General features: G+C 45.4%; 1 protein-coding gene across 1 annotated transcript; it reads left to right on the top strand.

Moving 5' to 3' along the window:
- The first annotated feature begins 18,040 nt into the window (after positions 1-18,040).
- Positions 18,041-19,296, top strand: LOC136494499 (uncharacterized). The gene has a single exon (XM_066490660.1). The coding sequence runs from the start codon at positions 18,532-18,534 to the stop codon at positions 18,811-18,813; it is 282 nt and encodes a 93-aa protein (XP_066346757.1). The 5' UTR covers positions 18,041-18,531; the 3' UTR covers positions 18,814-19,296.
- The last annotated feature ends 4,607 nt before the right edge of the window (positions 19,297-23,903 follow it).

Raw genomic sequence — 23,903 nt, 5'->3', positions numbered from 1 at the left:
TTCAAACAAAAAATTATATCATATATGTCTTAGCAAAAGAAACAAAATACGATTTCATGTTTACCACAAAAATAACCAACCTCGTCATACTCAACCATATGGCCGCAATAATGGCCTATTCCAAGCTCCGAAGGGACTAGACCATAGTTGAATTTAACACCACATTCGCACATGACAGGAGGTGCTTCGTAAATTATCCTTTCTTTCTTCTTTTCCTTAAACTTTCGCGGTTCATCCGGCCATTGGTTCTTAAGATCATACAACCACTCCTTGAAACGACACTTCACCATTGAAAACACCTAAATAAGGAGACATTAGTACATGAACACATATAGCTCAACATTTCAACACATACACTTTGCACTTACTTCATGCTTGTTTGGACACACAAACTCTAATGTATTCTCAGGGTTTATCACAGCTCGATCTCCACAATCGCACAGAGGAGGTTCCTTGAGTCGTCTAACTGCGGCTAGGTGCTTCTCCTTAGCCGTCATTGGCGGAGGGTTAGGGGGGTGGAACCCACCGCTTGAAGTGCTCACGTGGATGTCTCCCTCTAAACTAATCGTCGAAAAGGAGGTACCTAGGATCAAACTTGTCTGCACCGTCGATCCACTGAAAGAAAAAGCACCTCTCATGGTCCTACACAACGAGATTCCAACAAAATATTAGTAGCATACTTACATAAATAAAGAAAAAGGATAGTGGAAACAATTTTTTACATTAAAACGACTGCATGTGTAGAACCAACGCGTCGCTGTGTCCGGATGTTTCGATTGAAAAATATGGGCCAGGAAACCACAGTCACAGTTAGGGACAGGGAGGTCAGGAGGGATGGGGGCATCTTTGCTAGACGTGTTGGGGTATAATTCTCGAGGACGACCCCGTTTTCGCCAAAACTCCTCCCGAAACATTTCTTGCATCTAACAAAACGGATGTAATTTAACAAACAAAAATCAAAACATCACAAATAAATGTCAATGCGAACCATAACTACAATACAACCAATTTCGTTCTAAGAACCGAAAGCAATTAACATTAAACCCTAAACCTAGGGTTTCCCATTTGATGCACAACAATGAACCCATAACATAACTATATGCGCCTAGGTTTGCTAGCTTTTTCATTCCTTGGCATCATCCTACGATTGTATAATACATGTATTGAGGGATAGAATGAAACCTTAAGTAATGACGATTCTTAAGTTCAAAAATCCGACTAATATATACCGAACCGATGCGGAAAAAAAACTAGGCGAGGGAGCGAGGATACCTTGCTCTCGAAAATCTACGGATCAAATCAAAGTTTTCAAGGTCCAATATACCGATTCGTGAGGTAGGGTGAAGTGGGGAGAGAAAAAACCCGAGAGGGAGGAGAAAGAAGAGAAAGAACGCTCGGGCAGGAAGGTTGGGGTGGGGTTAAAATAAAGGCTCGGCACTAGTCACCCTGGCGCCGAGCTCGACACCAAGATCTACGGCGCCGAGCTTCCTGCCATATCACCTTCCACGTCCGCTTCGAGCCCAGGAGCTCAGCGTCAAGGACGTTGACGCCGAGACGTGTTAGCTCGGCGCCAACATCAATAGCGCCGAGCTAAGGGTCCAGATTCTAAAATATTTCTCTAGGAGTCTATTTGTGAAAAACTTTTTAAAAAAGAGCTAAAAAGTAAAAAAAATCGGCATAGAATGGACCGGAGGGAGTAGTTGTGAGAACAAAAAAAAAAAACTACAAAAAAGCGTATCATTTGACTTCCAGCTTGTTTTTGTCGTAAACTATATGCAATGCTTTTTTAGAATAACTATGTGCAATGTTGTGCCTGCTGCCCAGCAGCGGCTGCCAGTGTATAGATGCATGGCCAAACGGGGCAGCATGGCCGGGCCCTTGCTCGATATTGGGCACGATATTGTATGTAGTCGTGTCGGGTCGTCGTGCCCACTCTCGGCACAAGCACGGCTCTACGGGCACTTACCGGTGACAATCCTGTCGTGCCTATGGACACGGCGGCGCACCGTACCGGTGAAGGCCCGAGTCCATGCCGCATCGTCGATGCAGCCTCGCCTTGCACTCGAGGATGTCGCGCCGCGCCGCCGCCACTCCCCAGCTCCCCTCGGTGAGGCCGTCGCGCCGCCCCTCCCCGCACCAAGGCTGTCGTGCCACACGTCGAGGTCGATCCCTAGCTCCCCTAGCACCGAGACCGTCGCGCCGCGCGCTGAGACCGCCGCTACCTAGCTAGCTCCCCCAAGCCAAGGCCGTTGCGCCGCCGTGGGGAGTATAGGAGGAGGCGATGCAGACGCGGTCATGTGGACGTGCCAGGCCAAAATCCGTGTCGTGCCTATGTAGTGTAGACCGTGCGGGCTGGAGTCACGGCTCCGGCACGACACTACACTCATGCTGGAGTCACGGCTGAGGCACAACGCTACGCTCATGCTCGTGCCGACACCGGCACTGCAGCATCGCACGTCAGAGGGTAGGGTAACCCAATAATGCCTCCCACAGCCACGGCTTGGCATGTCGGCAGCATGCCAGCCACCGATATATATACTGCCTTTTTAACAGTGCTTTTTTGGGGTCATTTTAACGACGATTTGACGTATGACCGACTGTCATTTTGTGTGTGGATCAGCATAGCGCCATAGCACCTATCATCGAGAGAAGCAAATCATGCAAGGGCAGGGGCAGAGAGCCAGAGAGCAAGAGCAACAGAAGCAAGAAGCAGCACAGCGGGGCCTATATTTTATTTTACAAACACGGCAGGGGTACTTGTACAATCCAGTAATGAAAACACATGAAACTAACAGCATAATCGACTACACAAGGATTAAGGACAGTGTCCTATGGAATGGTGGGGTGCCTGTGCTTGGGCTTCGCGGTCGGCGGAGAGCCAGCATGCATGGCCACGCCGCTGTAGTCCGCGCTGTAGATCAGTCCTGCCTCAGCGTCCTCCCCCTTATCCGCCGTCCACCGTGCCTTTGCCTCCTCATCCTCCTCGGGTTTCTTCACCTCCATAGCCACTTCCTGCACGCCATGGACGGAAAACTGTGTCAAGTTCTCTGTCTCCACATTGCTGAACATGTTAACTGAACCCAAAGAATTGAAGATGTTTACTGAACCCAAAGAAATGCATCCTATGTAGGGAAGACGTACTGAAGACAGGCAGGCAGGCAACGGCTGGATTCAGCCTTCAGGCACTCAGTTTTTCTTTAGCAGATAACGAAATGAAACTTCAACGGGCTCTTGGTGATGGATGTATGAGCTATGTATGAAGTATGGAGTATGAACTGACCTCATGCTGCCGCATGTGCTTGCTCTGATGCTGGTAATGGTATCCCGAGGACTGGCTGAGTTCTCTGCCTTTGCGACCTAGAACCAGCTCTGGATGCCTGCCGAGGAAAGACCGAGGCGAGGATGAAGAAGCACCTGCAACTGCAAGAGTGGCTAGAAGAAGGCTTGAAACAAGTACTACACAGGATGCCTTCATCATGCTGCTGTATTGGGCTATTGGCAATGTTGTCGATGCTGGTAACACGAGAAGAGCAGAGCAGGCTCCTCTCCACGGCTCTCTTGGGTATATATAAAAATAAATTGGGCCGGCTGCAGGACCCAAATGCACGATGGTGTCTAGAGTTTGACACTTTTGCAGATTAGACCTGCATATTTATGAAAAGTTAGATACTTATGATTCGGATTAGCTTAGTATCATCTATATGCACCACTTTGCAACACATGGCAAAACGGGGGCGCAACTAAAGATGGCAACGGGCCCCGATACCCGATACCCGATACCTGACGGGTATTTTATCCATTAGAGGACGGGACGGGATCATATCTTTACCCGCGGGTATCTAAATGGGCAAGAATCCATCCCCGACGGGTATAGCGGGTACGGGAACGTTCCCTATTTACCCGTCCCCGTTACCCGTTGGGGAACCCGACTATTTGAGTTGTCATACGAGTATTAGGCCCAAAGAAGCTCAACATAGGTATTTTGATCCAAATCTGAACAATCATATATATAGTTTGTATGTTCTAGGAACCATAGTTCAATTTTTTCTCACCATCTCCGCCAGCAGCACAAACACGCCTGCCTCACGAGCGCTCGTGCCCCTCGCTTCCTCAGTTCGGTCTCTCTGCCACCTTTGCTAGTCCTCCTCGCAACCTCGCTCCTTCTCCTCGGCATCTCCGAGACTCTGACACTTATACCCGGGTGAAGAAGAAACGTTTCCGATTGCAAAGCTGCGACCCCAAGTGTCCTTGTTTATCGGGTATGCAGTATCCGTCGGGTATCCCCGACCGATGCCCGACGGGTATGGGGATGGGCAAGAATCTATACCCGAGACAGTTAACGGGGACGGGGACGGAATGAATTCTCCGTAGTGGGGAAGAGAACGTTCCGATGATACCCGACGGGTACATCTCCGTTGCCATCCTTAGGCGCAACACATGGCAAAACGGGGGCGGTACTAGCATAATGAGCCTTAGTTTGTGGACCATTACGTCACATGTGAGTGAGTAAGCAATTGCGTTAGGAGGCTATAGGAATAGAAGTGTACAATTATTAGGTAGCTGGGGGCACGGGCAACCCCGGAGTTTGGCGATTTCCTGAATGCCTTTTTGAATGGCTTTTCTTTCTTTCTTTTTCTCTACGGGCTCTCGTGAGAATAGATCCCTACTACTAAAACCTGCCAAACTAAAGAGGGACCCCATCACCCAGGCAGGCAACGTACTGCAGGCAGCATACACACATGATGCTGCTCCATCGGTCGACTGAACTGATCAATCCTGTCTCTCGTCTGCACTACCGTTTACCGGCCTGATGGGATGGGCAATGTCCTCGCACTGACACCCCATGCCTCAGGGTTCTTTCATGCTCATGGTCTGGGTGGATGCATGATGCATCATGCCTGCTGTGAGATTCCTTGTGTTGTGTGTATGCTGCGTGCACCTCAATATATACCAAGGTTGTAGGAGACCCTATCTATGGCAATAGAAGAGAGAGATAGTGACTCTTTACAGAAGATGAATGTTCAGATAGAAAAAAGCAATGGCCATCAAACTGAAGTTTGAGCTAATTTGCAGGACTTCCGAAAAACATTTTTGCAGATTCTCAACATCTCCTGGCCCCTCTTGGGCCTCACCGTGACCCCCATGCCTCAGCGTTTTTTCACGCTCATGGCTCATGTTCTGGGTGGATGCATCATGCCTTCACTCAGTATTACCATATGCTGCATGCATCTCAATATGTCAAGACTGTAGTTATAGCCTTGTAGGAGACCCTATCTATGGCAATAGAAGAGAGATCCAGTGACTCGTTGCAAAGAGATAAGCGTTGAGATCAACAAAGCAATGGGCATGCCCTTCAAAAACAAAGCAATGGGCATCAAGTCTTTAGTTTGAGCCGATTTGCAGGACCAGGCCGATAATAACCAACCACTAACCACCCTGATTTATTTGGTCCTTGTCTAACGACGGCAAGGCAACCTCCAAAAATGCATATCTTTCTGTGGGGGACTTGTGCTGCAGATTCGTTGTACGCTTGGCACTTGGCAGCATGTGGTTTCACCGTTTCAGGCATGTTAGCTTCTAGTATTCTGAAAGCTGAGACACCTCATTGATATTTGGTTATTATTAGTTCCTGATTAGAGCCGTCTGGTGCTTGTGTCTGCCAGAATGGGGGGCTCGAGACAACGAGGTCAAGCTCAGGGAGGTTTCTTTTTATCAGACCTTGACCTGCTTTGTCTCTTGCTAAGCTGTTGGTCACGGAAACGTCAAGTTTTATATATGGGCTCGGTGTATAATAGTACTAGTATGGAAGTGTGTACCGACATGCATGCGGCCTAAAATGACATGCCACCAGCAGCGGATAGCATCGTCGTCTCTTGCATTGCGATCGTTGTCTTTTGCATTGCGCTTCGGTCTGAACCAGTGGCAGACTTCAGCACTAGTTCTTTTCCCTCTTTCCGCTGCCGTTGCTCTTATTAGTTGTAGTTGGGTTCACAAATCACAACAGAAATCAGAGTGACCATCTGATCACAATGTTTGTCAACAGAAAACTGTGCGCCAACTGCCGAGTGCATATATAATCGTATATAGAACCAATGATGCACGCCTAATTTTGGGGGGAGATTCTCTCTACTCTTATCCACTGTGAGCGTATTTGAATAAGGAAATAGTCTAAATTACCCCATGAAGGTTTGGTCTATGTCTGAATAATCACCTACATATATCGATGTTTGGTTCGATTTACTCCTTGCTCATTTCAGTTAGTCCAGTTTATTCCTTAATAAAATTTGTTATTTTATTTCTCTGCGTACGAGTTGAGTCTAAATTTCATTTCATTAGGTTAGGAAATTCATCACTATTCTGGCAGGTTTAAAAAATATATCTTGAATTTTTTTTCATCACTATTCTGGCAGGTTAGGAAATTCAATAAAAAAATAAATTAACACTAAAGGTACAATATATAGTGATGAAATTTCATAATGTATTTTTCTAACACAAAATATGATGTTTTCTTTAATTTCATATTATAAGAGTAGTAGTACGTATGTCAGCAGAAAACTGAACCAACCAACTGCCAGTCCTCAGCTGCCAGTGTGATAGTAGTACCAATCATGCACGCTTAATCTCGGAGGTAGTTTTCTTAATTAACTATCCACTCTATTAATTTGAATAATACCAACAGTCGCGTATTTATAATACAAAACCATATATGGGAGTTTGGAGTTTACTCGAACTCTAGTCGTCTAGTGCATGGTTGGAGCGTCCGTCCGTCTGAACGGAAGAAACAGGGCCGGTCAGCCACCCACGATTGGATTGGACGCCTCACATTTTAATAGCGGAGAATCCTTATCCAGCGAGCAGATTCGCTTGTGTCATCCCGTGGCCGTGGAGGTGTGGACACACAGCGCATTTGCTCTCAAGGGAAGGCCTTGCTTTACTACTACACAAAGAGAGAGAGAGGGAAGGCCTGGCCTGCTTGGCCCATGCCCGAGGTGGAGGGAGGGCTAGCCAGGCCCGAGGTGGAGGGCGCGGCGTTTGCGCCAATTCCATTCCATCCGGCTCTCGTGTGCCTCGGCCAGATGGGCGCTTGGCCCATGCCAGATGGGCGTCGCGGTCTACCCAGCTCGCGCCGCCGCGTGCCGTCCGGTCCAGGACGGGCGCCGGCTCGAATGCTCGATTCCGCGCGCGGCCTACGCGTCGTCACCGGCGCTAGCTTGCCACGCTCCGCGCCGGCAGCTGGCCCGCATGACGCATTCGTGGTGCGTTGCCTTGTTCTACCGGCCTGCATCGGCGCGGCATGCAGGCACTTGCAAAAACAGCTGGGGAAGAAAGCTAGGAACGGCACTAGAGAGAGTGGCTGTTCCTGCTTCCAAATGCGGATCGAGTAGAACGGCACGGCATCGGCATGCAGCACACGGACGGGACGGCGAACACTTCTGACTGCAGTGCAGAATGGGAAGGGCGGCTGGGCAGCAAACAAGTCAAAGGAGGACTACAGGTCTCTCTGTCTGTCTCTCTCAGTAGTACGTGCGTGTTTGACCCACGCAGGATCATTGTACACGGTAGACGGTACAGCCCAGCGGGCAATGCAACCAACGTAGACGGTAGAGCGAGGTACCGTACGCACAGGCCATAACCCACTTTTCTCACCACCATGTAGCTTTCACAGCAAGTAGTTTTACAACAGTCAAATGATACACGTGTTTTTTTTTTTTTTGGAAAGTTCTGGAGGGGCCAAGGCCCCTATAGTAAAGAAATTAAATTAAACAAGCAAGGAGAGTTTTACACCAACATTCAAGAAACAAGAAAGACGTTCTCTAAGCTATGAATTACAACCAGTTTTGAATCCATGTAAAATAGTTCACGTTGGGAACTTTCTTTTGCTTTGAGAGGGGTCAAGGCCAACTCCTTTTTGAAATTGTTCCTGCAAACTTGAATGTTTGGTCCGATTCCATTGAAGATCGAATCATTTCTAACTCCCCAAATTGTCCAACACGTGATGATATCTGCATTCAAAAAGAATTCAGACTTCAGAAGATCTCTGAATTGCAGCGTGACTTCATGGAACGAAGCATGTGCTGGGAAGTTCAAGTTTAGGATGTTCTGGCACGATCTTGCGATATTCAACGAAAAGATGGTTAAGGGTCTCTTCAGTTGCTAGCTGACAAAGTTCACAGTTGTAAGATTGTAGCTGGATATTATTTCTCTTTAGGATGTTTCTTGTGCCCAATCCATCTTTCAGGAGCAACCAGAAAAGGCATTATTATATGAGCAACCGAAGCATTATGATTTCATATGATCACAATTACTTTGGGTTGCCAAAAATACTTGAAACCGAAGCATTATGATTTGATAAGAGCTCAAATACTCTGCATTACCAAAAATATGAGCAACCGAAGCAGAATTATTTGACAGAGCTATACATGCAATAGAAGCAAAATACAAATATAATTTTGCAAACTTTATTTTAAATTCACAATCAATATTGGCGTCATCAACTAGGCTCTCGTCAAAGTCCCAGCAAGGGGCCGCACCATCCGTGATATCGACTACGAGTCAGCACAAACTAATCTAAAAGCATGAAGGGGCTCATTTTGCTGCCTCTAGCCCCCTCAGCTAAAAAGGTATGGGATTGGTACCAAAGTAATCTAAAAGAGCTGAGGGGCTCATTTCGTAAATCCTCACCCCGTTGCCCCATCACCTCAAAAGGTATGGGGCTCGGCGCCAAAGTAATCTAAAAGGCACCAAGGGGCTCATTTCGCTACTTCTAGCCTCCTCGGCTCAAATGGTATGGGGGTTGGCACTCATGTAATTTAAAAGCGCCGAGTGGCTCATTTTGTGACTCATCACCCCTCACCCCAAATGGAACGAGGTTAGCGCCAAAGTAATCTAAAAAAGTCGAGGGGCTCTCTTCGCTGCCTCTCCCCCACTTCGCTATTGAAAGTTCAGCAAACCACTGTTCGAGACTTTGGTCGAGTTACGACGAGGGGCTTCGCCATCGACTTCGGTGTCATCAACTATGCCTCCGGTAACATTTTGGCGAGGGGCTTCGCCACAAGCCTTGGCAAACTTGACACCAACCGACCCAACATTTTTTGTAAAGGGCCTCACCACTGATTCTGACATCAGAATGTGTAAATACCTCAAAATGAAAGAACAAATTTTCTTCATCCACAGTAAGTTCCTTGACACCTGTACATAACACTCATTGATGAGATGAGCACATGTAAGAATTCTCAACCTCTTTACATTATGAGCAATGGCAAAACAAGTGGCATTTTGAGTGCCATGACTCCTTCACTCCATTCACTAGCTTTGCATCTTTGTCCTTAGACACTTTGGATTGCTCATTCTGTGGCTTTGCATTTTTTTCCTTCGATTTTCTGCCATTAGACACTTTGGGTTGGTCATCCTATGGCTTTACTTTTTTGCCATTAGACAATCTGGATTGGTCACCCCGTGGCTTTGATTTTTTTTCCCTTAGACAGTTTGGATGGGTCATCTTGTGGCTCTGCTTCTGGGTTCTCATGGACCAACACAATCCGTTCATTGTACATAGCTTCTGCCCCGTTTTAATTTTCCCATACATGATGACTCAATGTTGCTTCTACACTAAATTAGAGTGAAGTGTCTTCTCAGCAACACTAGTCAAAGTGACCTGTTTAAAAAATAAAAAGCTATATAAGGTAACACATATAACATTTGAATACTGACAATGCCTGAATGAATAGCCTAATTGTCGATCTTAATGTGAGTTGTCCTAATTCCTAAATGCACTACAACTCAAAATATATATAGTGAATTGACCTAATATAATGGCATATATTAAGACCTAGTGAATATGTGAATGAAGTTACCCCTAACGTTGTCCAAATAGCAATTAAGAGAAATGAAGTTGTTGCAACAACAATTAAACTCACCTGCCATTCCGTTTAGTAGCAATAACATGTTCTTGCCTTCTTGCTAAAAAAATGTGTTCTAGTTGCCCTTGTTGGTGGTGGTGACGGGTCCTTTGTACTCCTATCTCAGAAGTCCTAATGAGCAGCAATAAACATTAACATTAAATAAAAGAACCTATTCAGACTAGTGTAGGGCGTGCTTGGTGGCATGGTTCTACGAGATGACGGCGGTGTTCTGGCGCACAGGCCTTCACCGTGAGGTCACTCTCCACTGGGCAGCAGGAAACAACACAAAGGGGAAGGGATGGGGAGTAGTCAGGCAAGGAGTTCATGCGTGTGCGCGTGGTGTAGGTAGGTGTACGGTCCATGGTAGGGGAAGAAGCCATGCCGCGGTGGCCGCTTCCGTGTCGTCGTGGTTGCGTGTTTTCAAGCAACGAGATGCGCGAAAAAGATAGGCTTTTTACCTCACCTTCGGTGTTGATCATGCAAACGGGAGGATGGCAAAGGGTGGCCACGTGTTTGCCATGGCGACACGTGGCGAGGCCGTCCGTTCACGTGCCAATCCACGGTGTCGTCGCCTCGATCGTGGTATGGCCCTAGGGCAGCAGCGAGCAGTGGTGAGTGGTGACACTAGGGAGAAAGGTGGAGTGGAGAATAGGAGTAGAGGCAGAGGTACAGGGGCACAGGGCCTATTTGTTTGCCTAGACCTGGGTGGCCGGCTCATATGAGCTAGGCCAGGGCTGCACTAGACTGGCCCAACCAGTGCAATAGGGAATGTTTGTTTGCCCTGAACTAGTTAGCAATGCGTGTGCCAAAATTTTGTTTGTTTGCCTAGATCATGTGTCAATTTTCCTCAACTAACTCCAACTACCACAAAGGGAAGCTTTTTGTTTGCTTGCATGGCTGCTAGTGTGCACAGCCCAGCCATTGGCAGCAACTCATAGACAGTTATAACAACTGCTATTGAACTAGTTTGAACTCTAACCATCACAAATCTAGTTAATTGAACTCTGACAATCACAAGTCCAGCTAATGCAACTCTAACCATCACGCTTGTAATAGGTACACATGCTCAACTTCTTCCACATGATGCACACATAGATTGAAAGAAGAACAATGACAACAGTTTAAAAAGAGAAAGAAAGTATTGTAGCTGCTAGCTGGTTTCTCAAGAAATAGGTCGTCATCAACAGGCAATGGGGGTTTTGGTTCTTGAATTGAAATCACTAATTGCATCCTCATAAGAGCTGTACTTGCAATAGGAAGCACCAGCAAACCCATGGACTTGCTCCTGGCAGTCTGGCCATTTGGAGTAAACTTCAGGCTGATGCCCCTTGAAGACAACAAATACCAAGGACGCATCACTAATTTGCATTATCCAAACATCGTGCCTCATTTTGTAGTAGTAGTAGTACAGTAAAACAATGGAATTAAACAACATTGGCACCAGTTGAATCAGATCAGCACCTCAGTAGATACATCATTAGTGCAAGTAGTATGAAAAAATAGCAAAAAGGAAGATACAGAAGAAAGAGTGAAAGTAAGATGTGGCCTCGGTCCTTGTGTGTTGCAGTTGCAGCTGCATTTCATGAATTTGTTCATTATGAGCATCCATTTGACTTAGTTCAAATTGATGACCTCAAAAAGCAAGCCAATGCAATGCAACAGTCATATGGCTCCACTATGGTAGACATCAGTGGCAAAGATCGAAACAAATGTGGCCTCAGAACTGTTAATGTGTATAGCACAACAATCACTTCAAAATTGGCACTTGAGCACAAGACTTTTTGAAAAAAGGCCTGCCTAGGTTGTATTGGACTACCAAACTAGTATCGTAATGTAAATTTAACTTCATTTATTTTTCTTTTGTCTAGAATATGGTACGCCCTCCATTCCAAATTATAAAGATGTTTTGGCTTTTCTAAACACATTGTTTTTACTATCTAGTACCTAGCAAAATTATGAATCTAAAAAAGGCAAAACGTTTTATAATTTGGAATAGAGGGAATATCAAGTTAGCAATTTTATAGAACCATATTTAGCCACACACACTAGCATATTTTAGTTTGACAGTAAATGCGTGCCCCGTTCGGCTTACCTTATAATCTGACTTCTTCAGCTTTTTTTTTTAATTAAAACAGTATTTTTTTCTGACAACAATTCAGCTGAAACCGTGTTTTTCAGCCCAGCGAACAGGGGCCGTAATATAATAGCGCAAAATACTTACCAGCGAGTAGATTCGCTTGTCTCTCGTCCGTGGACGCATCGCACACGTTTGCTCAAGGGAAGGCCTGCCGGCATTTGCTGCCGAGTCCCAATTCCAGTTCTGTTGTGCCCAGGCTAGTTGGGCCTGGTAGGTTGGCCCATGCCAGATCCAGACTTAAACAGCCCACAGCGCGCACAACGCGCGCACGGCCCGGCCCGAATCCAGACTTAAACGTCTGCTCAGGTCGCGGCTCGCGCCCCTACGTGCCGCCCGGCCCAGGACGACCGAGATCATCGTCCGCGCTAGATTGCCCCGCTCCGCGCCGGCAGTAGGCGCGCATGACGCGTCATCAACATCATCGATCGTGCGTTGTGCCGCCGGCTTGGCGCTCGTCACGTCGCTGGGACACGGGACGGCATGCATTGCATGCAGGCCCTTGCAAATGCAAACATAAAAGGAACGACACTGGCACTAGCTAGCGAGAGTGGCTGTACTGCTGTTCCTGCGTCCAAGTGCGGATCGAGACACGGACGGGACGGGGACTGAACGGGAAGGGGGAGAGCGCGTGGGCGCCTGCCGGTCTGCCGCCTGCGCAAACAAAAGTCCAAGGCTGTGTGTCTGTGTCTCTCAGTGCGTGTTTGACCCGCGCAGAGGCAGGCAGACATGGGGATCGCCGAAAGGGTTTGGGTTCAGGCGACGAGCGAGATACTACCGTATCCTAGCAAGGTAGGAGTAGTTGAGTTGACATCATGATCATTGTACATTGTACAGTGCAACTAGACGGAAAGGGCGAGGAGCCTCACAAACCCACTTTTGTCACCACCAGGCTGCTTTCACAGGAAAAAGTATATATAGTTTTACGGCAGTCAAAGATTGTATCGACTCAACGGAGACCGAAATTCGACCAGTTCGTCGAAGTCAAGCAGCACCAGCGGCGGAGCGACGGCCATCCAAACGTGGGCCGGCCGCCAGAGATCCGATGGCGCCGGCTTTATTTAGCCCACGAAGGAATGAGGAGCGCACACGTAGATGAAACATCTTCCGTCCACAGCTAGCAATGCAAACAGCTGCAGACCACACTGGCACACAGGTATCCAGCAGCCTTTGACGTCCATGGAATGGTTTATGTGTATCCCAAAACAAAACTGACGAGTGAGCAGAGCTAAGCGTCACTGTTCCTGCCGTTACGTGTATGCCGGGCTACATCCATGCATGCCGGTCTCTCTGTTCGGTCTCAGTCACCTGCTGAGCTGCCGAACGGACAGCCGCACACGGCACGCGGCACGCCGCTGCCCCGCTCGCCATGCCCACTGGTACTGGCCTGCCTTTCCGCGCGCAGCGACAGTCCCCGTCCCCATCATTGGCGCGGCCCGCGCCATGCCATATTGCCATCCCATCCAAGTGGGATTCTCGCTTCCGTTCACGTTCACGTTCCGTTCCCTTTCCCTGGCATGCATGCATTGGCTTCGAAAGGGTCGGGTCGGATGCACCATGCCATGCTTGCGATTGCGATGCGACATGGTCCCGTTCCGTTCTGCAACACCACTCTGGTTCCTTCTCCACGAATTCCCTGGATATACAACACTACATGTCACGACGACGATCACATGGGCCGTGGGCCGGGTCTCATGTCCTGGCCCAGCGTGCATGGAATGTTCAGTTGGCCAGCTAGGCCCATTGCGTGTCAACGTGTTTTCCATTTCCTGCACTCAGTTCGTCGTTTATTTTTACCACGTACCGGCAGCTACCATGAACACTAGTTCTGGCAACGGTCGTCTCGTGGGCCTGTACCTTGGTGCCGGAGTAAAAACGACGCCAGACGCGCCTGCTCGTCTGCTCACCTCACCTGAAACTCTTACATTTTGTACTACTCCTATAGTCGTCATCGATCGTTAATACCAATAATACGCGTATCCAAGCCTTTTTCTGACCTCGCGATCGCGCTCCACAGAGACAGCGAAAGACAACCGGGTAAAAGACAAGCGGATAGATTAGCTACAGATTTACATATTGATTGCGTTCCTGTGGGCATGCAGGAGATCACATTGAAATCTTCTCTGCTCATTGGAGTTAATAAGGTTTGCATTCCCATAATAATCATGAGCCAACTTTAATTTAACCAAAAGATTTGCTAGCAGCTATAGGCCCGGGCCCTGACCAAAATTAAAGCAACTGGAGCGGGTGCCACTACTTAGGTCCTGTTTGATCTCGTCAATCTCGTAGTGATTCTAATTAGTGGTGTACTCCCTCAAAACTTGTATATTTAAATAGGTTTAGCATAAAAATATATGACGTGGTTAATCTAATAATAATGTTTATTTGGTATCACAAACATTAGTATTTTTAATATTTTTTTTGAAGTTAAAATTGTTAATTTTATCAAAATGAAAGATGGATACTTGTATTATTTCAGGATGGAGAGAGTAGAAACTGGATTCTAGATAAGAAAAGAGAGATGTGTTTGTATGCTATTCTCATAGTTGTTATTGTCTTTGCATTGTGAGAATATCCAAATAGCAGGGTTTTGGTAGACAATTGGATTATAGAATCTTATTCTAGAGTCAAAGTGTTTGCTTATTCTCTTTTTCCCTACTATATTCTCAGTTTTTCTTAGGAGATCCAAAACAAGTCTTACGTACTACTCCCTTCCCAAAGCTAGCTTTGTCCTAGTTAAACTATATACCGTACGCTTGATAATGTTTATAGAGAATAGCATCATCTTCAACATTTGTTTTTTTTTATCAGAATCTTCAACATTTGTGACATCAAATACGTAATATGAAGATATATTACATGATGAAGTCTTATTTGGTACCTCTAATATTAGTTATCTTTTGTATAAAATTTTGGTCAAACTTAAAACAATATGAGTTTAAACAAAAGCCATAATGAGTTTTCTTTTAATTTTGGGATGGAAGACCTACCATGATTTGACAACCAACGGCCGACAAAACTATCATTTTGGCCTCCTTGGGAACACGTTTTTTTTCCCTGAAATATTTATGGGTCATGCCTAAACTCCAGTCTTGTGTATATGGGGCCTCGATGTCCTTCAAAAGGATTACTAGAGGGTGGCGGCCACGGTCATGGCCTATGCTTGTTATCCAGTACACACATGATTAGCTATTTTGTGGCCCCATATATACCCATATTGTGGATTAGCTCATGACACATACACGTTGGTTCATCTTAAGTGGTACGGTCATATGGTGGATTTGCTGATGACACATACATACACATCTTAAGGAGGAGGCGGAGGACGTGATTGCAAGTGATCTTGTTGAACCACCACTGGTACACTGTACTAGTACTACTGATGGATCAGAGTCAACGAATTGAAGCCACCGGATTCTTCCATCAGCTCCCCCATATCCATGCATGAATATATTGCTCCACTACACCGGTCCACTACCATTCTGTTGGATTATTATTGGATCTGGCAAGCAAGCTAAGCTGCCTAGAGATCGATGCTGCTAACTCTGCCTATACGCTAGCTCAATTCTGATCGATCGATCCACTGACATGAACGCGGCTAGCTAGCTAGCTTAGCTAGACGATGAAGCTACTAGCACAGTGCTCGCTCCTAGTCGTAGTACTTGCGCAAGAGACGGTGCCCTACAATTTTTCATCTCTTCAAGTGTGCCAAGTGCCAAAGTACAGGAGGAGACTCTGCACTAAACCAAAACCAGTGCACAAGACTAGCTACAAGAGTCGGCGTATGGCCAGCCATCGATCAGAGGGCACTCTCGCGAGTCGCGCACGCGCGTCCGTGTCCGTGCATGCTTTAGCCTGCGTAGAGTAGGGCCGCCGCGCCATGATCGAGTCTGTGGGTCTGGCCGCTCTGAACGGAGGTGGTTGGCGACGACGTGTCCTTGCCTCCTTTCGCTCTCATCTAGCGATCGAGCGCGTCACGTACAGTACAGGCGCACAGCACAGCACAGCACAGCACAGCGCAGCGTCCCAGCATTGGCACTTTGGCAGCATGGCTAGCTGCTCGACAGCGATAGATGGTGAGAGAGAGAGAGAGAGAGAGAGAGAGAGAGAGGGGAGTACGGTGCAGAAACAACCAACCCGGAGAAGAAGGAGAGGGTAGCGGAGGCTGGTTCCTCGGTTGCTCCGATCCGGCCATCTCTTCCTCTTTCTCCTGTCTCTCTCCATCGCCTCGTGCAATCCTTCTTCTTCCCCGGCCCCGGCGGCGCCGTTCCGCTGACCGTTTTTTGTACCCTCATGCTTGGCGGTGGTTCTTGACTTCTTGCTAGCAAGCTCCGTCCAGTACTCCTTGTGTATACAGCTGCTCCTTGTTTTGTTTGGAGCTCTCGTGCAGTCGTACTCTCTACACTGTATAAATAAATATACATACGCTCTCTACCGTACTGCATGCGTACATACCCGCGCTCGTTTCTCTCTCCTCGTCAACAATGCAACCCTACAAACGAAAACTTGTACCAGAAGCAAAAATACTATACTAGCCTGCTGGCCCGTTGACAGTGGCGACAGCCCTGTTTCGTCGATCGATCCGCAGTCTCGCTGGCTCCCTCTCCTTGTCGCCATCTACGAGGCATGATGTTGCCTGTATGGCCGTGGTATTTATTGGCACGCGTCTGGCTGAAGGTGGGGACGAATGTTATGTTCGCTTGACTAAAAAGATATAACTTGAAAGTATTGTTAACTGATTTGTTGTAAAAAAAAATATTATTTATTGACTGAAAAAATACGACTTATAAGCCAAACTAACATAGCAGCAATTTTTTTTCAACAAACAATACAATGAGGCAGCCGGGCAGGCACTCAGCACTCTCGAATGGGGTTTGACCGTGCAACGCCAATGCTCTCTTTCGAGTTACTCCGTATGGGCTCATGGGGTTATGGCCGGCGGCGACAGTGGTCACTTGGTCACTCGAGCCTCGGCCTGACCAAATGGAACTACAGTTGCCACATTGACTACTCCTACGTACAAATACAGCACGGCTGGGGCAGGGCTCGCCTCTATGCGTCAGTTGCATATATTGCTAACCGGAGTAGTAGTACGTGCATCGGTGCATGCAAGGAATCATACGTGCATGTGCAGGCAGGCATGCACGCACCTGGTGACTTGGAAGCATGGCGTTTTCGTTCTTGCACGTTCCATCCCAAACGGCCAAACCTATGGGTGACGATTAAACATAACAAGGGCTAGTTGGAGAAACTTCAAACTAGGGCTAACTTGCTGTGCAGACACCGTGGTTGTTGCACTCCAGTTTCACCATGGTGTCAAGTTAAAGGAAAACGTGGCCGCCTTTTCAAACCAAATCATCCTCGTCCGGTCCGGCCGTGTGGGCGAAGAGAGAGGGAGGGTGACTTTTTTGAGAGAGAAAGCTCGATCTATCGAAGGGAAGGGTCGAAGGGAAGGGGGCTACGGGTGTACTCCCTCAGTCCCAACAAGAAAGACGCTACATACGTGTAAGTCAATTTTTTTTTTAAGATTTTGATTAGATTTATAAAAAAATATATGTAATATTTTTATCTTTAAATAAATTTATTATAAAAATATATTCAACGATGCATCTAATGATACTAATTATATATTATAAATATTAATATTTTTTTTATATATAATTAATTAAAATTAAAAAAATTAATTTTTCGAAAAAGCGAGAATGACTTCTATGCTAACGGAGGTAGTAGTATCGTCGCACACTCACTCTGTGCGTTGGGCCCCTCTGGTCACCAAACTTTCCATCTCCTCCGTACCTTTTCGGTCTGTGCAAAGTGGCCTGTGCCTGGGTCCTGGGTGTCAGGGTGTGGGCGTTTCCTTCTCTCTCTTGCCCACGGCTGGCTACCGCTACCGCTACGGGGCTGAGACTGAGACAGTGGCAGGGAGGCCCAGAGAATTGAAGATCCTTCAATGCGGTTTGGTGGCATCCCCGCACTGGCCCCTAGCTGCCCCCTTGCCCTCTGCACCTTGCCTCCCCCTCGCTCTCCCTCTCCACAGTGGACGCGGAGGCAGGCATGGCATGGCATGGGCCGACCCGTCCATGGCCGAGCACCCCCACCACCAGGCCACCACCACCCCCTACATAAAAACCCCCCTTTGCAGCGTTGCAGCAGCGAGATCGATCGCGAGAACCTCAGCTACCCTGCAGCTCCGAGCTTTTACCCCGCTTTGACTCCACTCTACCGCACGCCAGGCTCCAGCCCCTGTTGTCTCCCACCGCAAGAATCCGGCCGGCTACCGCTACCTCCTCCTCCTCCTGCTGCTCCTCCCAACGCCTCTGCTAGTGCTAGCTAGCTCGATCCACACGTCACCGCCGTCCCCACGCGCCTCAGCTTGTTCGTTAAGCTTGCTGGCCGCCCGGCGCCCCGCGCCTTCATTCATCGGGCGTCACCGCGGCGGCGGCCGCCGCTGCTGCGCACACTGCGCCTGGCGGCGCATCGGCGCGTGCCCGCAGCATGAAGAGGCGGTGGTCCCGCGCCGCGGTGCTCGCGTGCTTAGTGCTCCTCGCGGCCGCCGCGTGCGTCGCCGAGTCGCGCGCGGTGCCTGCCGCCGGGAGCGGGAGCGGGAACGCGACCGCGGCGGGCGGCGGCGGCGGGAGGCGGGGCGCGTTCGACGTCGTGGTCGTCGGCCTCGTCAGCATCGGGCTCGGCCGCCGGTGGCGCGCCGGCGGCGGCGAGATGGTCGACGAGGACAAGCGCCGCGTGCCCACGGGGCCCAACCCGCTGCACAACCGATGAGCGCCACAGAGCCGCGCCTGCCTGCCTAGGCGCCATAGCTACTAGCTACCTTATGATCGAGGTGCGGTCATTACTGCGGCGAGCGCGCTGCGTCGCCTGGCCGCCGGCCCTCAGGCCGGTGGTGAGTCCGTTGTTGCCAGCCATCACCGGCCGGGGCGCGCGCGCGCGTGCTGGTCAGGTCTCGCCGTCTCGGTCGCCAGCGCCCGTGCATGGCGAGGTGGAGGAGAAGAATGCGAAGGAGAAGAGAGGAGCGTGTTAGTATTTTACTACTATTCCCTTCTGCTTCCCTTTCTTCTCTTTTTCCCCTGCTAGTATTTTTTGTTCTTCTCTCGTCTGTTCTCGTGGCTGTTTTTTCCCCGCTTGTATTGATTGGCTTGCCAAGCGAACAGCAGCTATTCTGTTGATTGAAAGAGATAGATATATGAGTATAGTGTTTCTTGTTTGAATATGCTTGTATTTGTATATATATTGTCATGGATTTGAGTTAAGTGTACCAGCGGTCTCTATGGTTGTGTCATCCCGGTCTCTAAACTTGTAAATAAGGTTATACGAAATTTGAAATTATCTAAGATTTTAAAATCTAAATTTAAAATTATTAAACAATCTTAGATATTAATATGGTCTATATGAAAGTTAGAGTTCTTATACGATCTACAACTTTGTAGTTAAAAAGTTTTATTTGTTTGAAGTCATTTAGTATCCCAACATTTAATTTTAAATTTCAATTTTCAAAATCTATAAACATATAATAATATTTTGGGACCCTAAATAGTTTTAATTCAAAAACTTTTCAACTACAAAGTCGTAGATCGCATCGACTTCAATTTTGATATAAAGTTTATCTTCATTCGAGTTCATACGAAAAAAATATGAATTATTTTTTTATATAAAGTTTTTAGACCACCCTGTTTTGACTCAGATGAGACTTAAAACCAAGTTTGGGGACTGAGATGACACAACTGAATAAGTTTGAGGATCTAAACGGTCGATTTGTAAGTTTAGAGATCAGGATGACACAGCCGAACAAATTTAGGAATCGAGATGACACAGATAAATAAGTTTAAGAACCTAAACGATTAATTTATGAATTTAGAAACCAGAATAACACAGCGGTACAAATTTAGGTACATTTTACTCCATGGATTTTATATCTCCTGGACCAGGACGATGCAAATGTGTTCGTTTGGGCATCCTTTTCGCTATCTAGTACTACGTCCGCAAAAGAAGGTAGCTATAGGATGCGTGCCAATTAAGGGAGCATAAGTTTAATTAAGTTTATAGTAAATATCATTAGTATTTATATATTTGAATAAATTTATTATAAAAGTATATTCTATAACTAATCCAATGGTATTTACTTTAGGTCCCATTCGGTTGGTAGAATTTTGGTTGAAACTGACTAAAAAACACTGTTCTGTCTGAATTGTTGCGAGAGAAAAACACTGTTCCGGCTGAAAAATGAAGTCAAACAAGTCGAATATGGAGTAAACTGAATGGGCCATATCATAAATGTTTGTATTTTTTATATAAATTTAGTTAAAGTTTAAATTGTTTGACTTCTCGAAAAATAAGAATTATAGTCTTACGTGGGCAGAGTTCTGTGGACAGAGGGAGCATTAGATTTCTTCCTTTCGATTTGATCCACTACTAAAATAGTGGACTCTGTCAGGATGCATATATGGATCGAAGAAAAGTCAAAGTTTTGGCAAGAAACTAGAAAAAAAAATGAGCTAGACAAAATTGTGGATTGAGGTATACGATATCGTGAGTACTGACATCGATCAAGAAGGTAGGGAATGCCGGAATGGAGTGAGTCTTCTCCAATAAGAGATCAAGAGAAAAGTCATCTTTTTTTCCGACCTTTTGAAAAGGTGCAGGTGAAGTGGTGAACACATTGATCGACACCTCCGACGCCACTTAAGCACTTCCAGTTTTTTACCAACAATTTTCCGGGTTTTTCTTATTTATTTCTTTGCTCACATGATTCAATTTCAACGAGTCCAACTTCCCTAGCTATACTCCTTTTCAGGTCAGTACTCCTTTCTTTATTGTTTCTGAATACAATACCGTACCAGCTGAATTAGATCGAGCACAACTAGCTGCCTCTTCATGATCGAACATTCCTGTTAGCACAAAAGTGGATGGATGAAAATGACTGTCGGTATTGATGGATGAACAGTGTACATATATTTATACAAGCCTAATAAACAATTAAATGTTAGAAAAAGGTGTCTCTACAATGAACCATCATTAGTAGTTGCTAATGACAAGATTAACTAATTGATCATAATTTATTTAATCTTAACACTCCTCCTTGATCAATTGGTTCCCGTAGACGTCTTTATTTGTTCATCAGTATCATCTTCAAGCTTTGGAAAATCCTGTGGGAAAAAAAAACAAAGTATACCGATATAACAGGCAAAATTTCTTAAAACCTGGTGGAAAAAATAAGGAGAAACACCATGATATATATATATATATATATATATATATATATATATATATATATATATATATATATATATATATATATATATAACTCTAATGTTAATAGACCCTTTAGGTGTACCAAAGACTTAGTCTAAAAATAATTTGATCAAAGATCAATATGTCATAAATATTATCTTCGAAAAACATTTGTGAGGAAAAATAGATAATATGACATTTACTATGTGTTAACATTACCTCATTAAAAACTTTATGTGAGAAAACTCCAGAAGAGTAAAACTCATATAAAGGAAAAGAGTATAATGTGATGTTGAAACAGGTTATATTTTATAGAGGTTCTCCCCCTCATTCTTGTAAATCTCTAAGTCTTTTCATACCAATGCCCTCAACACATTTATAAAATGCGGAGTATGGTAGAGATTTTGTGAATAAATATGCTAGATTATCACATGACTTAGTTTGCAAGATTTCAATTTCTCCATTCTTTTGGAGTTCATGGGGGTAGAACAACTTGAAAATAATATGCTTACTCATATTACTCTTAATATAACCTGATTCCATTTGTGTAACACATGCCGAATTATCTTCAAAGATAATTGTCGGTGTCTCAAGTGCACCAATACCACATGATTGTATTATGTGGTTTATCATTCTACGAAGCCATACGCATTCGCGTGATGCTTCATATAAAGCAATTATTTTAGAATAATTGGTGGAAGTGGACACCAAAGTCTGCTTTGAAGACTTCCAAGATATTGTTGTTCCACCTTGTAAGAATACAAAGCCTGTTTGTGATCTGCCATTATGGGGGATATGATAAATAACCAACATATGTATATCCTAACAAAATTGAATCTTGATTTTTACTATAGAATAATTCAAGATTTCTAGTGCCGTTGAGATATCTTAAAACGGTTTTAACTCCTACCCAATGACGTTTGGTAGGTTCAGCGCTATGTCTTATCAGGAAGTTTACTATGAATGCAATATCCAGTTGGGTCCTATTAGCAAGATACATTAGTGCTCCAATGGCACTAAGATATGGGACATGTGGTCCCAATATCTCTTCTTCTTCTTTCTGTGGTCTAAAAGGATCCTTTTCAACATCTAAAGATCTCACTACCATCGGGGGTTTTGTTGGATATGTCTTGTCTATATTAAATTTCTCCAATACTTTCTAGACATAGGCAACTTGGTATACAAATATACCAGAACGTAAATGATCAAGTTGTAAACCCAAGCAAAATTTGGTTTGACCCAAATCTTTCGTTTCAAACTCCGTCTTTAAATGATGATGTGCTTCATTAATATCAGGTTCGTTGCCAATGATATTTAGATCATCAACGTACACCGATATGATACAAAATTCTCTTGATGATTTTTTAATGAAGACACATGAACAGTCATCATTATTTTATGTATCCTTTCAACTTAAGGAATTCACTTAACCGATTGTACCACCTTTGGCCCAACTGCTTTAAGCCATATAATGACTTCTGCAACTTGACGCAATACATGTTGCGGCTTGCCTTGGGATTTAGTATACTGATTCCATCAGGAACTTTCATGTATATCTCAGAATCTAATGACCCATACAAGTATGTGGTCACTACGTCCATCAACTTCATAGATAGATGATTTTGTACTGCCAGCGTATTAAATATCGGAATGTTATTCCACACATTATCGGAGAGTAAGTTTTGTTGAAATCAACACCAGGTCTGCGTAAAACCTTGTGCCATAAGCCTTACTTTATATCTCACCACTTCGTTGTTTTCATTCCTTTTATGGACGAAAACCCATTTATATCCCACAGGGAAGATACCAGGGGGTGTTGGCATTACAACCGAAAACACTTCCCTTTATAAAGCTAGGCAATCTCTGTTTCAATTGCTACCTTCCACTTATCCCAGTCCGAGCACTTCTTGCTCTCCGTAATAGACTTAGGATCTAAATCAGTTTGATGGATATTTGTAATTTGTTTAGAGAAATAAATGTCGACTATTATGGACTTACGATTATAAGACTCTCCAGTTTTTATGAAATTTATAGAGATTTCGTCTACCCTTAAAGATTCATCATGACTTCCCAAAATGATGGATCTAGGGTCTTCCGATGTTCCAGCCTCAGTGTTTATGAGCATAACTGAGCTTGATTGTGGTCACTTCTATCCGCAGTACATTGTATGTCCTCTAGGTGTTTTTCAACCAAAGGTTGAGTTGCATTTCCAGTCTTCTTTTGCTTGCCAGCAATCATATCTTGCCTCTTGGAAGTGCTTCTCCCCCTCTTTTTGCCAATTTGGGGGTGAGTGGTTTTATTAGGTACCTCCACTTTTTTAGGCACATTCCTTGTAGGATGGAGAGACTTTGTAACACCTTTATAATTAGAGAAAGTGTCTGGCAGATTATTTGCAATATTTTGTAAATCAATAATTCTTTGAACTTGTAGTTCAGTTTCTATAGTACACGGATCAAAAAATGGAATACCTTCTGCATTCCAATAAATTTCCTAGCATTCCTTTTGGTACAATTCTCCCCCTAATGCCGGAAAATGATCCTTATTAAAAATACAATCAGCGAATCGAGCTTTAAATAGATCCCCTGTTAGAGGTTCTAAGTACTTAATGATCGACAAAGATGAAT

Source organism: Miscanthus floridulus, chromosome 11 (assembly GCF_019320115.1).
Source record: "Miscanthus floridulus cultivar M001 chromosome 11, ASM1932011v1, whole genome shotgun sequence".
Classification (NCBI taxonomy): Eukaryota; Viridiplantae; Streptophyta; class Magnoliopsida; order Poales; family Poaceae; genus Miscanthus; species Miscanthus floridulus.
The sequence above is the reverse complement of the archived record's forward strand: the minus strand, read 5'-3'. Positions and strand labels throughout refer to the sequence as shown.

Excerpts from the sequence above, each read along its gene's own strand:
- LOC136494499 (XM_066490660.1), top strand. The coding sequence starts at position 18,532 with ATGAAGAGGCGGTGGTCCCGCGCCGCGGTGCTCGCGTGCTTAGTGCTC.